Source organism: Salmo salar, chromosome 11, assembly GCF_965601325.2.
Source record: "Salmo salar chromosome 11, fSalSal1, whole genome shotgun sequence".
Lineage (NCBI taxonomy): Eukaryota > Metazoa > Chordata > Actinopteri > Salmoniformes > Salmonidae > Salmo > Salmo salar.
Window position 1 is genome coordinate 115,413,015 of NC_138301.1, and position 16,491 is coordinate 115,429,505.

The following is a 16,491-nucleotide window of genomic DNA, read 5'->3' on the forward strand; positions in this document are numbered from 1 at the left end:
TTTATGTTGATTTGTAACTTGCAGGATAATCACAAGATCAAACCACCAGATGGGAGTGTCATGACGTGGCCCTTCCTGGGTATAGATAATGGCGTCCCTCTCTCTCACTCGCTCCTACATCCAGGTTCTGTTATCTCAGGTAGTAAATTCCTGGCGGAGACTCTCTTCTCCTGGCAATGCAGTATAGAGAGAGAGAGTTTCACAGTAGAACAAAGGAACTTCTTCTACATCACAGAATTTGAGAACTGAACAATATCCATATTCTGGAGGATGTGTAAATGGTCGGTGGAGAAGCCAGCTACGACCCGGCCCGTTTTGTTTCATTTGGTGACCTCACGAAGGATAGGAACCACACATAAATATATCTCTGAATGAGCACATTTCTCAATTATGGTGTTTGCATCTAATTCTTGTATTCTTGTATAAAATGAATGAGTAAAGATGAAACTATTTGTGAAATGATGTAATGTGATGATAATCTTTAATTTTGAGAGAATTGTATTCCCTGTAAAGTTTAACTAGTCACCGGCTGCGCCCCCGTGAGCACAGACATGATCTTGCGTCTGATGTAATCAGGCCTTTTCTATTGTTACGAATAAAACCTCTTCCTGAGGAAATCCTCTTCAGACTACGCATACCTTGGTGTCCGCCGAGGTGGCACAGGTTGAGTACAGAGACGAAGCAAACCCACAGCTGGAGCTGTGATTGTGAATAATTGAGTACCAAGACTAGAAAACCATACCACGTGAAGCATTGGCTACACGACTGGCAATGGTTACACTCTGAGACTATCAATCCCTACAGAACAAGAGCAATCTTAGATACTAATTATTAGTCTGCAGCTAGAAATTATGTAAACCTGGGATTGAGAATACAGACAACCGAAGAAACATCTAGTCTATGAGAACATTGCTGAATAGTACTCTGAAGTATCCATTCTGACCACGAAAGACTTCGGGGAAACAGAAAGAAAGAGAGGGAGACTAGGATGAACTATCTCGCAGATGGACCGGATTCCAACAGAGAAGACAACCATGACATACACCGTAAATATATATATTGATTGCAGTTATTCCCAAATGAGTGAGTGTTCATGTGCAAAGGCTTAGCATTTCAATTAATATAATTATCAACAGTGTGTAGTAATCCCTTTTGCCTTTCCCGCTCTCGCTCAGTCCACAGCCACTTTCCTTTGTCCCACTAGGGAATCTTCCCTGTAATTTCCTTGTAACCATATCTACTGTTGTTCGTTATGCATTTCTGTGATTATTTAGTTAGTTAGTAAATAAGTTATTAAGTCAATTGGTGTATGGATGATTCATGTCTTTACTTTTAATGATGCCAAAGACACGACATGGTGGTTCCAAACTTCTTCAATTTAAGAATGATGGAGGCCATTGTGTGTCTTGGAGACCTTATATAGACAGGTGGGTGTCTTTACAAATCATGTTTACCACAGCTGAACTGCAATCAAGATGTAGAAACATCACAAGGATGATCAATGGAAACAGGATGCACCTGAGCTCAATTCCGGGTCTCATAGCAAAGGGTCTGAATACTTATGTAAATAAGGTACTACTGTTTTTTATTTGTAATACTTTAGCAAAAATGTCAGAAAACCTGTTTTCCCTTTGTCATTATGGGTTATTGTGTGTAGATTGCTGCAGATTTGTTTTCATTAAATCAATTTTAAAATAAGTCTGTAATGTAACAAAATGTGGAAAAAGTCAAGGGGTCTGAATACTTTCTGAAGGCAGTGTATGTAGTCATATAACGGGTGTTCAAATATTGTGGTATTAGTCCAGTTACTTATTCAAGTAAGGCATCGTTACATTCAGATTTATATCTCTACCGGTGTGTTAGATTCTTCTAAATCCTTGTCTCCTGCTAACAGAATTCATGCTGTAACTGCCTAAGCTGCAGTAATGAAATGTTAACTAGCTGCCTGTTCCACTCCCCTGTGTTTTTTACCTCTACTTACCGCAACATTTTTATGCTCACATTTATCACTGTCAACTGTAAACGATAGGCAAATTCTTCCATTTTTACCAGTGAAATGTCCATGCAGAATCTGCATGGCAACCATTTGATCTCAATCAGTTTCAAAAGAATATAGACATTTTTTGAATTAGGCTATATAACTTACAGTGGTGATGTGAATTATGTAAGCCTACAGTGAGCGAATTTTAGAGCAATTCGTGTTAACAAACTGTTGCCTACCTGTTTTTGTTTTTTTATCTACCCAGCTAGTCTACCCAGAACCATCCCACTGAGAACACTACGTCATTTCAATGTGGATGATTGGGTAATATTTAGTTGAGATGTTGATCAATGAGATTTCAAACTTTATTCACCCCCAAAATTGGCAGAATTGAATTTTAAAAGCTCAATAATGTTCAAATGGGAATACAAAGTCAGATATTTTGTATTTATACAACTTAGGGCTCTATTCATTCTGTAAAACTGAAGTGTTACAGATTCCACTATAGAAATATGAAGGTCATTTCAGATTGACTTCTGCCATTGTGAAGTAATTGGTGCTTGGTAAACTATATTTTCAGAGAAGCATCGCCAACACTGTGTGCTCTATTGGAAATGCTCGCATTGATTACTTAAGAAGACAATAATAGTTAGGGAAAAGGGATACCTGGTCATTTGCACCACTGAATGCATTCAACCGAAATGTGTCTTCCGCATTTAACCTAACCCCTCTGAATCAGAGAGGTGCAGGGGGGGGCTGATTTAACCGACATCCACATCATCAGCACCCGGGAGCAGTTGTTGTTGGGGGTTAACTGCCTTGCTCAAGGGCAGACTGGCAGAGTTTTCTACCTTGCCGCGCTTGGGCATTCAAACCATCAAGCTTTTAGTTACTGGCCCAATGCTGTTAACTCTAGGCGACCTACCGCCCTGTAACAGTTACCTCAGAATGTGGCCATAGATGCATTGCTCATTTTAAGGTTGAATAAATACTGTTACATTATTTTGTAAAAATAGCCTAGACTTTAGATTATTTATTGTATAAAAATAGTAATATTGAATTGTGTTTTAGTTGAACATATCAACATTTGAACTATATCTAATGCTTGGATAGTTTCATCTGAGCCACTGGCTTAATCATATTCTTTAACTTTTAGTTTTGGTTTAGTTGGAGACGTGAATCCAATATATCATTTGTTAACTTGTCAACACGTTAATAGGCTATTTACTGTTTTGCAAAAGTGATATTGAGTTGTGTTTGGTTGTCAACACAACCAAATATAAACAATTGAAGGAAATGTATATTTTGTGCCACTGATTTAGTCTGGTTTTAATTCCTTTATGTCGACAAATTAATCATGTATATGTTGGATTCACATCTCCATCTCAACCAACAATCAAAGTTAAACAATAGGACAAAAATAAATCTAACTTAATAAATCAAATTAATAATTTATATGTAGGTTTCTACTAACAAATCACTACAGAGCTTTTGAGTTATTGGAAAACAATAACAACATGTGATCTGTTTCTTAAATTCTAGGTTGATCTGGGCTTTGGCGTTCAGGTGTCCAAGGAGAAGATGTCACTGATCAATAAAACAAGCTTCAAAAGGATGATGCAAGACCTGATGGAGGTGCTCTTCACCAAGGAGGAGATGGCGGTGTCCTCCGTGTCGGGAAGGAAATCAAAACATCGTTCAAGATTCTGTGGCAAAGGCAGCTTTGTCAAGCAACAAAGTGCTCGCTCTTTTTGATATGATTATAATAAGCTATGTCTTAAATTCAATACATCGTTTTTTATTCCAGTTTTGACCTCTCTCATAACATTGCTTTCATAGATTAGGAATGTGTGAGTGTGAATGTAAATTATTCAAATGATATGTCATTATTATTGTTTGTTTTATTTTACTTTCAGCTAATGTTCAGAGATGTTTTGAGGGGGTGGACAAGGCCTCATTAAGGGCTGCCATGGCCTACAAGCTAAAGGACGTCGTCGCCCAACTGAAGCCAAAAGCAGAATAAAATACATTTAAAAAAATGTATTAATAAAGAAGTTTTTTTGGTCAAAATTAAGTCATTTTTATGCTAGATTATCTTTTCTAATCCAATGTCAATGTTAAATAAATCCCATGAAGTATCCACAGAAAATTAAATGAACAACCCATTAAGATCCAATCTGAATATGAGATAATCCTATGAAACCCAATGGTATTCTTGTCAATTTCCAATGGGGAACTATGGGATTGTTGCCACAAAGTTGGAAGCACAGAATCATCTAGAATGTCATTGTATGCTGTAGCATTAAGATTTCCCTTCACTGGAACTAAAGGGCCTAGCCCGAACCACGAAAAACAGCCCCAGACCATTATTCGTCCTCCTCCAAGCTTTACAGTTGGCACTATGCATTTGGGAAGGTAGCGTTCTCCTGGTATCCACCAAACCCAGATTCGTCCATCGGACTGCCAGAGGGTGAAGCGGATTCATAACTCCAGAAAATGTGTTTCCACTGCTCCAGAGTCCAATGGCAGCGAGCTTTACACCACTCCAGCCAATGCTTGGGAATGCACATGGTGATCTTAGGCTTGTGTGCGGCTGCCCGGCCATTACAACGTATTTCATGAAGCTCCCGACAAACAGTTCTTGTGCTATTTGCTTCCAGGGGCAGTTTTGAACTCGGTAGTGAGTGTTGCAACCAAGGACAGTCTATTTTAATGCGCATCAGCACCCGGCGGTCCCCTTCTGTGAGTTTGTATGGCCTACCACTTCGTGGCTGAGCCGTTGTTGCTCCTAGATATTTCCACTTCACAATAACAGCACTTACAAGTCACTGGGGCAGCTCGAGCAGGGCAGACAGTTGACGAACTGACTTGTTGGAAAGGTGACATCCTATGACGGTGTCCCGTTGAAAGTCACTGAGCTCTTCAGTCAGGCCATTCTACTGTTTGTCTGTGGAGATTGCATGGTTGTGCTCGATTTTATACTCCTGTCAGAAACGGGTGTGGCTGAAATAGCCGAATCCACTAACTTGAAAGGGTGTCCACATACTTTTTTTTGTACACAAAAAAAGATAGAGAGAACTTGCATAGCACTAGAGAGGGGTGGCCAGGGATGAAAACGTTCTGTAATCGACATCATGAGTAATGTGACAATGATGACATCACCAGGGTGGAGGTCTCTGATTGGCTGTTGGCTGGCTTGTCAGAGGGCATGTTGGGTATAAAGTTGGGAGGTACAGAGCGGCTAACGCCACACACCTCTGGGGCCGCTGGTTGGAAAGGAGGTAAGGATGTAGAGAGGGAGAGAGCGAGGGAGAGAGAGATCATCAAGGGTCTTCATCTCTGTCTTTTATGTAACTCTCTCTGACTGTCTCTCTATTACTCTCTCCATCTTAGGAGTCAAGGATGGAGAGAGAGTTCATCCAGGGTCTTCAACATCTCTCTCTTTTATGTAACTCTCTCTAACTATCTCTCTATTACTCCCTCCATCTTAGGTGGAGGTAATGATGGAGAGATGGATGGACACCAGATTCTCTCTCTTTTATGTATATTTCTCTCTCTCTCTTACTCTCTCCATCTTAGGTGGAGATAAGGGTGGAGGATGTAGGGTCTCTTTATATAGTATGATGGAGAGATGGATCTCTCTCTTTATATATATGTCACTTTATATGTCACTCACTTTCTCTCTCTAACCTGGGAGGTAAGGATGAAGAGGGATCCTCCAGGGTCTTCAGCATATCTCTCTCTCTCTCTCTCACTCATTATCTCTCTCTCTAACTTAGGATGCATTATTCAATGACAGTCATAGAACATTTGGCTGCATGTAGGTTAATTTAATCATTGACCAGACATGAGTTACTGTAAATTGTTATTTCCTATAAGCCCTGTCTATGTACAACTGACTGCCAGGATCATTTAAGAAAAACACCAGTAATTGCAACAAAAAAAAGGGTCTTAAAAAACCTTAGATTATCTTCTGTACCTGTCTGGAACAGAGGCTTTATCTCTCCTCCACCATCCATCCCCCCACCTTCCCCAGTACAGTATGTTTGAGGTGAATGAGAACTACACGCGCGTGTCAGAGTTTGTGATCGTGGGCTTCCCGGGGCTCCATCCATCCTTCAACCAGCTGGTGGCCTGGATCTTCTTCTTCATCTATGTGATCACAGTGGTGGGGAACATCCTGCTGGTGGTGCTGTTTGCCCTGGAGCGCAGCCTGCAGAAACCCATGTACATCATCATGCTCAGCCTGGCTCTGTCAGATATAGGTAAGATACTCAGCCTGGTTCTGTCAGATATAGGTAAGATACTCAGCCTGGTTGTGTCAGATAGAGGTAAGATACTCAGCCTGGTTCTGTCAGATACAGGTAAGATACTCAGCCTGGTTGTGTCAGATATAGGTAAGATACTCAGCCTGGTTGTGTCAGATATAGGTAAGATACTCAGCCTGGTTCTGTCAGATATAGGTAAGATACTCAGCCTGGCTCTGTCAGATATAGGTAAGATACTCAGCCTGGCTCTGTCAGATATAGGTAAGATACTCAGCCTGGCTCTGTCAGATATAGGTAAGATACTCAGCCTGGTTGTGTCAGATATAGGTAAGATACTCAGCCTGGTTCTGTCAGATATAGGTAAGACACTCAGCCGGGTTGTGTCAGATATAGGTAAGATACTCAGCCTGGTTCTGTCAGATATAGGTAAGAGACAGAAGTCATCATTACAGAAAGGTTATCATGTTAAAATGTGTGTCTGTAATGACATGTTACCATGAACTTCCTGTTCAAATGTGTGGCCTGTTCTCCAATCTGCATAGCACCAGAAAATTCACTAATCAATTGATTTATATTTCTTTAAAAATGTTGATATGTTGTGGTACTTGTCCATGTCCCAGGCGTATGCACGGTGTCCCTACCCAAAGTGATAGCTCGGTACTGGTGGGACGACGCTGGCATCTCTTTCTATACGTGTCTGATACAGAAACAACTCATCCACTACTTTGGAACGCTCACCTCTCTCATCATGATGACCATGGCTATGGACCGATACCTGGCTATCTGCTACCCTCTCAGGTAACATAGATCTACCCAACCCTAACCTTAACTCATAAGAGTATAAGCCCTGTCTAAGCTATATTTAATTGTTTTCAGAAGGTCATACCAAGGTTCAATTTACTATTTGATTTTGAATTTTAACCTCTCTTGGGTAGGGGGCAGTATTTTGACATCCGGATGAATAGCGTGCCCATAGTAAACTCCCTGTTACTCAGGCCCAGAAGCTAGGACATGCATATAATTAGTAGATTTGGATAGAAAACACTCTAAAGTATCTAAAACTGTTAAAATAATGTCTGTGAGTATAACAGGACTGATTTGGCAGGCAAAACCCCGAGGACAAACCATCCCGGGGGGAAAAAAATTGAGGTCATAGGATTTTCCAATGGGTTTCTATGGGATGGCCTTATTATTAGTAACCTGGTTGCGGTTCTTATGGCTTCAACTAGATGTCAACAGTCTTTAGAAATTGTTTGATGTTTTTCTTTTGAAAAACGAAGAAGTAGTCCTATTCATTGTAAATGTCACTCCAGGTGGACTCTACTGTTTTGGTGCACGTGAACAGGATCTCGCTTTTATCCGGTATTAGAAACAGTTTATTCCGTCTTAAATTTGATAAATTATTTATATTTGAGGGTACCTGAGGTTGGATTAGGAATGTTGTTTGAAATGTTTGGACCAAGTTTACGGGTAACTTATTAGATACTTTGTAGGCATGTTGGGCGAGTTGAAACCGGTGTATTTTTGAATCAAACTCGCCAAATAAATTGACATTTTTGGGACATAAAGAAGGACATTATCGAACAAAAGGACCATTTGTGATGTTTCTGGGACATTTTGGAGTGCCAACAGAAGAAGATCTTCAAAGGTAAGGCATTAATTATATTGCTATTTCTGACTTTTGTGGCACACCTGCCTGGTTGAAATATATTTTTCATGGTTTTGTATGCGGGGCGCTGTCATCAGATAATTGCATGGTTTGCTTTCGGCGTAAAGCCTTTTTGAAATCTGACACAGCGGCTGGATTAAAAAGAAGTTAAGCTTTATTTTGATGTATAACACAAATATTTTCAAGAATGTTAAATATTTGAATGAGTATTTTTGAATGTCGCGCTCTGCAATTTCACCGGATGTTGGCCAGGTGGGACGCTACCGTCCCACGTACTCTAGAGAGGTTTTAAGACCCCTTGAAACATTGTAAGATATATTAAAAAAATTATGTGATGAAAAAATAGTTTGGGCCTTACTGTTATTAGCCCATACAAACACATTGAATAACAGATTCACTACATGGAACAACAGATAGTCCTTACTGCTATCAGCCTATACAAACACATTGAATAACAGATTCACTGCATGGAACAACAGATAGTCCTTAATGTTATTAGCCCATACAAATGCATTGAATAACAGATTCACTGTATGGAACAACAGCTAGTCCTTACTGTTATTTGTCTGTACTTTGACCATTTTCAGGGCCTTCCTCTGACACCGCCTGGTATAGAGGTCCTGGATGGCAGGAAGCTTGGCCCCAGTGATGTACTGGGCCGTACGCAGTACCTTCTCTAGCGCCTTATTGTCGGATGCCGAGCAGTTAACATACCAGGTAGTGATGCAACCAGTCAGGATGCTCTCAATGGTGCAGCTGTAGAACTTCTTGAGGATCTGGAGACCCATGCCAAATCTTTTCAGTCTCCTGAGGGGTAAAGGTGTTGTCATGCCCTCTTCAAGACTGTCTTGGTGTGTTTGGACCATGATCGTTTATTGGTGATGTTAATGGGGGCCTGTTCGGCCCTCCTTTTACTACAGTCTACGATTAGCTCATTTGTCTTGCTCACATTGAGGGAGAGGTTGTTGTCTTGGAACGGCACTGCCAGGTGTCTGACCTCCTCCCTATAGGCTGTCTCATTGTTGTCGGGGATCAGACCTACCACTGTTGTGTTGTCAGCTAACTTAATGATGGTGTTGGAGTCGTGCATGGCCACGCAGTCATGGGTGAACAGGGAGTACAGGAGGGGACTGAGCATGCACCCCTGAGTGTTGAGGATCAGCATGGCAGATCTGTTGTTGCCTACCATGACCACCTGGGGGCGGCCCGTCAGGAAGTCCAGGATCCAGTTTCAGTGCGTTGTATTTAGTCCCAGGGTCCTTAGCTTAGTGATGAGCTTTGTGGGCACTATGATGTTGAACGCTTAGCTGTAGTAAATGAACAGCATTCTCACAAAATGTCGGTGTTCCTTTTGTCCAGGTGGGAAAGGGCAGTGTGGAGTGCGATTGAGATTGCGTAATCTGTGGATCTGTTGGGCAGTATGCGAATTGGAGTGGGTCTAGGGTTTCTTTGATGATGGAGTTGATGTGAGTCATGACCAGCCTTTCAAAGCACTTCATGGCTACCGATGTGTGTGCTACGGGGTGGTAGTCATTTAGGCTTGTTACCTTCGCTATCTTGGGCACAGGGATTATGGTGGTCTGCTTGAAACATGTAGGTATTACAGACTCGGTCAGGAAGAGGTTGAAAATGTCATTGAAGACACTTGCCAGTTGGTCCGCGCATTGTCTGAGTACACGTCCTGGTAATACGTCTGGCCTCGCAGCCTTATGAATGTTGACCTGTTTAAAGGTCTTGCTCACATCGGCTATGGAGAGTGTGCACAAAAAGCTTATTTCTCTCAGATTGTGTGCACAAATGTGTTTATATTCCTTTTGGTGAGCATTTATTCTTTGCCAAGATAATCCTTCCACCTGACAGGTGTGGCATATCAGGAAGCTGATTAAACAGCATGATCATTACACAGGTGCACATTGTGCTGGGGACAATATAAGGCCACTCTAAGATGTGCAGCTTTGTCACATAGCACAATGCCACAGATGTCTCAAGATTTGAGGGAGTGTGCAATTGGCATGCTTACTGCAGGAATTTCCACCAGAGCTGTTGCCAGAGAATTGATTGTTAAGTTCTCTACCATAAGGCATCTCCAAAGTTGTTTTAGAGAATTTGGCAATACGTCTAACCTTCCTCACAAACACAGACCAGGTATAACCACGCCAACCCAGGACCTCCACACCCGGCTTCTTCACCTGCGTGTCACCTTCTGACCAGTAAAGGGGTTATTTGTTATTGTAGTTTGGTCAGGACGTGGCAGGGGGGTATTTGTTTTATATGGTTCGGGGTGTGTGTGTATGTAGAGGGGTGTTGGATTTATGTGTTCCGGGGTTTAAGGTTTATGTTCTTGTTTTGTATTCTAGGGTTTCTATGTTGTGTATTTCTTTGTTGGCCTGGTGTGGCTCTCAATCAGGAACAGCTGTACATCGTTGTTTCTGATTGAGAGTCATACTTAGGGAGCCTGTTTTCCACCTGTCCCTTTGTGGGAGATTGTTTTTGCACTGCTGTGTATAGCCTGCAAGACTGTTTAGCTTCATGTGTTTTTTCCTTGTTTTTTGTGTTATATTCAAATGAAAAGTAAATATGAGCACTCAATCCGCTGCGTATTGGTCTGATACTGATTTCTCCTTATCAGAAGACGAAGCTTATGACAGAATCTCCCACCAAACACGGACCATGCAGCGGAGGAAGGAGCAGAAACAGAGCTCCGTGGAACCTGGACTTGAGAGGAAATTCTGGAGGGAAAAGGCTCCTACACATGGGAGGAGATCCTGGCTGGAAGGGATCGCCTCCCATGGAGACAGGTGGAAACAGAGGGAAGGAACGGCTAAAGTGGAGCGAAGAATGGGACAGTTACAGGGGAACACGATTGGCATTTAAACCCGAGAAGCAGCCCCAATAAAAAAAAAAAATGGGGGGGGGGGCACACGGGTAGTTTGGCTGGGCGAGGATTAAGCCCCAAGCCAAATCCCGTGCTTTTTTTAGGCAACATATGACTGGACAGGTCCTGTGCTTAGGGGTAATGCGTACTGTGGCAAGGCCAAGTATTTTCAGGCCGGTGTGCGCAGTGCCAGCGCTCCGCATTTGCCAGGGGGAAGTGGACACCCAGCCAGTACGGGCGGTGCCAGTCCTGCGCTCGAGACCGCCAGTGCACCTCTACGGTCCAGTGTTTCCCGCTCCTCGCACTAGCCTTGAAGTGTGTCTCCAGTCTGATACCTCCAGTACCAGCACCATGCACTAGGCTTCCAGTGCATCAGCCCAGTCCAGGATGTCCTGTTCCCGCTCCTCGCACTAGCCTTGAAGTGCGTGTCTCCAGTCTGGTACCTCCACTACCAGCCCCACGCACTAGGCTTCCAGTGCGTCAACCCAGTCCCAGTCCAGAGTGTCCGGCAACAGTACCTCGTCCAGAGTGTCCGGCAACAGTACCTCGTCCAGAGTGTCCGGCAACAGTACCTCGTCCAGAGTGTCCGGCAACAGTGCCTCGTCCAGAGCGTCCGGCGAGACAGTGCCTCAGTCCGGCACCGAGTGAGACGGCCTACAGTCCGGCACCGAGTGAGACGGCCTACAGTCCGGCACCGAGTGAGACGGCCTACATTCCGGCACCGAGTGAGGTGGCCTACAGTCCAGGGTCCACAGTGACAGGCCTCAGGCAGAGGTATTCAGTGGGGGTGGAAGGGTTAGGTAGGGGACTAAGGCCTGAGCCGGAGCCACCTCCACTGTAGGAGGTTTGGGGAGGGGGGGTGTAGCATGGGAGCCGTCGGTGTCGGCAGCCACCCTCCCTTCCCTCCCTTTAGTAAGGGGTTTATTTTTGTATATATTTTTTTGTGAGGTGCATCCGGGGTCTGCAGCTTTGGGGGGGGGGGGGGGGGGGTACTGTCACGTTTTGACCAGTAAAGGGGTTATTTGTTATTGTAGTTTGGTCAGGACGTGGCAGGGGGGTATTTGTTTTATATGGTTCGGGGTGTGTGTGTATGTAGAGGGGTGTTGGATTTATGTGTTCTGGGGTTTAAGGTTTATGTTCTTGTTTTGTATTCTAGGGTTTCTATGTTGTGTATTTCTTTATTGGTCTGCTGTGGCTCTCAATCAGGAACAGCTGTACATCGTTGTTTCTGATTGAGAGTCATACTTAGGGACCTTGTTTTCCACCTATCCCTTTGTGGGAGATTGTTTTTGCACTGCTGTGTATAGCCTGTTTTTTGTGTTCTATTCAAATTAAAAGTAAATATGAGCACTCAATCCGCTGCGTATTGGTCCGATACTGATTTCTCCTTATCAGAAGACGAAGCTTATGACACTGCGGGATCGTCTGAGACCAGCCACCCAGACAACTGATGAAACTGAGGAGTATTTCTGTCTGTAATAAAGCCGTTTCATGGGGAAAAACATATTCTGATTGGCTGGGCCTGCCTCCCCAGTGGGTGGACTTGGCTCCCAAGTTGGTGGGCCTATGCCCTCATTTGCCCACTCGTGGCTGCGCCCCTGCCCAGTCATGTGAAAAGCATAGATTAGGGCCTAATGAATTTATTTAAATTGACTCATTTCCTTATATGAACTGTAACATTTTTGAAATTGTTGCATTTTGCGTTTATATTCCTGTTCAGTATACTATAGATATACTTACCTGTAACTACCGGTATTTCCCTCTCACGTGTTAATACGATAAGGACCAACCTTTTACAGCAGGCAACTCACAGATCACTCTCTGTCTCTTTCTCTCTTTCTCACTCCCTATCCCACCCATCTCTCCCCCCTATCCCACCCCTCCCTCCCTCCCTCTCTACCAGGTACACAGAGCTGATGACCAACAGGACCATGTCTCTCCTAACAGCCCTGTCCTGGGTGTCAGCCATGATAGTTCCAGGCATCACCACCATCCAGACATCCCAGATGCCTTTCTGTGGGCCCAACCGCATCATCCACTGCTACTGCAACACCGTGTCAATGAACCAGTCAGTGCCCTCATCCCAAATTGCTCCCTATTCTCTTTAAAGTGCACTACTTTTGACCCCTAGTGACTTTATTGGCTTATACTTGATGTACATACAGTATATGTATTTTTTTTTATTATTCAGTCAACCAATCAACCAACCACTCACTCACTCACTCAACAGGCTGTCGTGTGCTGACATCTCGTCCCAGAGCAGAGTATCCGTCTCACTATCCATGTTCGTCCTCTTCCTCCCCTTTGGCTTCATCGTCTTCTCCTATGTCAACATCATCGTCAGCGTGATGCGCATGGCTAACGCACAGGTCAGAATTCTGGAGGTGTGGGGGGTCCAGGGGGACTGGGTGCTAGGAGGGGTGGGGAGTGCAGGGGGGCTGGGTGGGAGAAGGGGTGGGGAGTGCTGGGTGGGAGGAGGGGGTGCAGGGGGCTGGGTGGGAGGAGGGGTGGGGGTGCAAGGGGGCTGGGTGGGAGGAGGGGCAAGGGGTGGTGGGTGTGTGACCCCACCACTAAATGTTTATGAGCATGGCCTTATTTCTATTACAAGCTCAATGTAACATCAATAGGTTTAGGCTACTACACATGATACTCTAATTTTCCCTATACCCAACATGAGGTTGCTACAACATAGCCTATGAATGAAAGTTTAGACAGGTCGAGAGAACAATTGGAGTAATCAAGCTGACAGTGACATTCAATACTACGATGAACACGCTTGCCTGGGTCTAGTTGATCTAGGGTGTAATCATTGGTCCAACAGTTATAAACGAGAGTTTCCATTGGACAAATTCAGGCATGTTTATCCCCATTTCGTTCTGTTTGCTTCCGTTTAATAAATGGTTTTCAACAGAATCGGCTAAATGAATTCATCCCTGATCACACTCAAACACAGTTCACTTTCATAGCAGCCACATACAAACAGCATGATCACTTTGCTTGTTGCACAATTCCTTCTCGCATTTACGTGCTCTCCTCCTCTCACCTTTTCCCTTCACTTGTGAACTTCAGTGCACAACACATCAGCTGTCTGTGACCAGACGAAAAAACCTTTCCAAGCCACCCTTCATTTCATAACCACTAACTGCTACACACCGCCTACATCATTGTCACCATATTAGCTAATGTCTTAGTCAACATAGCTACTAGATTTCGCACGCTAGTAAACCCGCTACAATCATGCACTACAGTTTACAGTCAGCAAGCAGTTTAGCAGTTACATCGGTGGGCCCCTGTGGCAATAAATTAATAAGACCAAAAGGTTAGCTTGACTTGGAAGAGTTCCAGTGTTGGATAGCCATAGCCAGCCAGCTAACATAGCATCTCTCTTTGTTTGAGCCGGGTGTTTGAGTAGGTTAAACTAGCTAGCTGCATTTGCTAGCTAAGTACGTGAAAGTGAAAAAAATACAATGAAATATAGCTTGCTCTCTCTCTCTTGCTTCCCCTTCATTTGTTCAAAACTGCTCAACTATTTTCTTTCTCTCTCTTTGAGTCAATTACTCACCACATTTTGTGCACTGCAGTGCTCGCTAGCTGTAGCTTATGCTTTCAGTACTAGATTCATTCTCTGATCCTTTGATTTGGTGGACAATGTCAGTTCATGCTGCAAGAGGACGTCCTCCAGGAGTTGTCATAATTACTGTGTAACTCCATGGAAGGAGGTGAGAACCATGAGCCTCCTAGATTTTGTATTGAAGTCAATGTACCCGAAGGAGGACGGAAACTAGCCGTCCTCCGGCTACACCCTGGTGCTACCCTACAAAGTGATGTTGAGGCTACTGTAGACCTTCATTACAAAACAGTATGTTGTAGTAAATATATTCACGTCAGCAAATATTTGATTAAGGTTTTATCTAAAAATTATAACGTTTTTTATGTTTCACTATTTTATTTTTATGAAATTCACTGAGGAGTATGTTCCTCCACATCCTCATCTGCGAAGCCTCCTCTGCACTAAACCTGGACTGCCAGGTTCACCATTTCAACTTTACATCACACATTGCTTGGCCTGTCTCTGTCCTTAATTTTAACTACTCTCTCCTAACCCTAACCCACTGAGAACATTTCTCCATCTCTCCCCTCTCTAACCCAGGGCAGGCTGAAGACCTTCTCTACCTGCTACTCAGGGCTGTATCGTTCTTATCTAAACTAAACCTTTCCTCTAACCCACTACTCTCCCCTCTCTAACCCAGGGCAGGCTGAAGACCTTCTCTACCTGTGCTACTCAGGGCTGTATCATCCTTATTTACTACATCCCCCGCTTCATAGTGAACGCTACACCCATCAACCCCAACCTGACCATGACCCCTGACCTCCGCATCGGCCTCACCCTTTTACACAGGTAGGTAGACCACAGGTTAGAGAGGTGGGCTGGGAACCCAAAGATTGCTAGTTCAAGTCCCGGGCCGGGCGACGCAAAAGTGTGGAATGATCTGGCTATTTTGTCAGAACATTACCATCACTGCCATTGTGCCCTTGATAAAGGCACTTATCCCAAAAACAGCTATCCATACAGGGGCTCCCCTGTCTGAATTGAACCCCTCCTGTCCCTGTCTCCCTTCTGTCCCTCTCTCCCCCTCCCCTCCTGTCTGTTTCTCCCCCTCTCCTTCATTTCTGTCCCTCTCTCCCTCCCGTCCTGTCCCTGTCTCCCCTCCCGTCCTGTCCCTTTCTTGCCCTCTCCCTTCTCCCCCCTACCATCCAGAGTCGGTGGAAGACCTTCTCCACCTGTAGTTCCCAGCTGTGTATCATCTCTCTGTACTATGTCCCCCGGTGCTGTGTCTACACCAGCAGCGTCATCAACTTCTCCATCAGCCAGGACTTTGTTATCGGCCTAACCCCTAGTAGCTGCCCATTGCTCCAGCCTCTCTCCCTCTGTGTGTGTGTGTGTGTGTGTGTGTGTGTGTGTGAAGTATTCTTCTTATTCTACAGTCTGCTGCCACCCCTCCTCAACCCCTTCATCTACTGCCTCCGTACCAAGGAGATCAAGGCTTTCCTGGCCAAGTGGGTCTACCGAGGGCAGTCCAACGCACATCACAAACCCTCCATCCACCCCATAGCCTGCTGACAGGATCTCAGGCAGCCTGCCGCTTATAAAATCACACACGAGGCATTCTGACTGCACACTTCTCCTGTTCTCTCACCTATGAAGGAAGCCATTGGCTGAAATGTCATCTGGTCATGCAGGTGTTGAGCCCCAGACCTGAATCATTTGAAACAAATCTGATATGTTTTTTACATTTCATTATTCAATATGGTAAACAATAAACTTTCACATGTGTTTTTGCTGTCTGGTTGTTTTTGTTCCCATATACTGAATGTGCTGTGAAAGAGGCCACAGCACATTCAGACAGCAACAATCATATCTTCATTTGAAATGTCACATCACTCAAGACTGATGTCATCAAATCACATTTGATACGTTTTCATACCTGCAGTATAACCCTTAAAGGGGCAATCCAGAATTGGCACAATTTTTTTTACTTTAAAATGAATCATATATTAGCCATTGATTCTTGAAGAATATAATTTATAAATGCCTCATGAGCTTAGTTCAACGGCCGTGCTCCATCAGAACTGCCGTTCCCCATCAGAACCCAAAATATAAAATTGTTTACTCCATGTGTAAACAAGGTCAATGTAA

The 16,491-nt window shown here is 44.0% G+C and overlaps 2 protein-coding genes across 2 annotated transcripts; both read left to right on the forward strand.

Annotated features, from left to right (window-relative positions):
* Nucleotides 1–6,023: 6,023 nt before the first annotated feature.
* On the forward strand, nucleotides 6,024–12,901 carry LOC106563808 (olfactory receptor 10A4-like). The gene is made up of 3 exons (XM_082957582.1): nucleotides 6,024–6,246; nucleotides 6,870–7,047; nucleotides 12,697–12,901. The coding sequence occupies exons 1-3, from the start codon at nucleotides 6,024–6,026 to the stop codon at nucleotides 12,899–12,901; spliced, it is 606 nt and encodes a 201-aa protein (XP_082813708.1).
* Nucleotides 12,902–13,024: 123 nt separating this feature from the next.
* LOC145858914 (olfactory receptor 10J5-like) lies at nucleotides 13,025–15,915 on the forward strand. Its single transcript, XM_082957583.1, has 3 exons — nucleotides 13,025–13,162; nucleotides 15,044–15,192; nucleotides 15,780–15,915. The coding sequence occupies exons 1-3, from the start codon at nucleotides 13,076–13,078 to the stop codon at nucleotides 15,913–15,915; spliced, it is 372 nt and encodes a 123-aa protein (XP_082813709.1). The 5' UTR covers nucleotides 13,025–13,075.
* Nucleotides 15,916–16,491: the final 576 nt, after the last annotated feature.

Excerpts from the sequence above, each read along its gene's own strand:
- LOC106563808 (XM_082957582.1), top strand. The coding sequence starts at position 6,024 with ATGTTTGAGGTGAATGAGAACTACACGCGCGTGTCAGAGTTTGTGATC. Across the intron at positions 6,247-6,869 it reads CCTGGCTCTGTCAGATATAG|GCGTATGCACGGTGTCCCTA; the intron begins GTAAGATACTCA and ends TCCATGTCCCAG. Across the intron at positions 7,048-12,696 it reads GCTATCTGCTACCCTCTCAG|GTACACAGAGCTGATGACCA; the intron begins GTAACATAGATC and ends CCTCTCTACCAG.
- LOC145858914 (XM_082957583.1), top strand. The coding sequence starts at position 13,076 with ATGTTCGTCCTCTTCCTCCCCTTTGGCTTCATCGTCTTCTCCTATGTC. Across the intron at positions 13,163-15,043 it reads TGCGCATGGCTAACGCACAG|GGCAGGCTGAAGACCTTCTC; the intron begins GTCAGAATTCTG and ends TCTCTAACCCAG. Across the intron at positions 15,193-15,779 it reads GGCCTCACCCTTTTACACAG|TCTGCTGCCACCCCTCCTCA; the intron begins GTAGGTAGACCA and ends CTTATTCTACAG.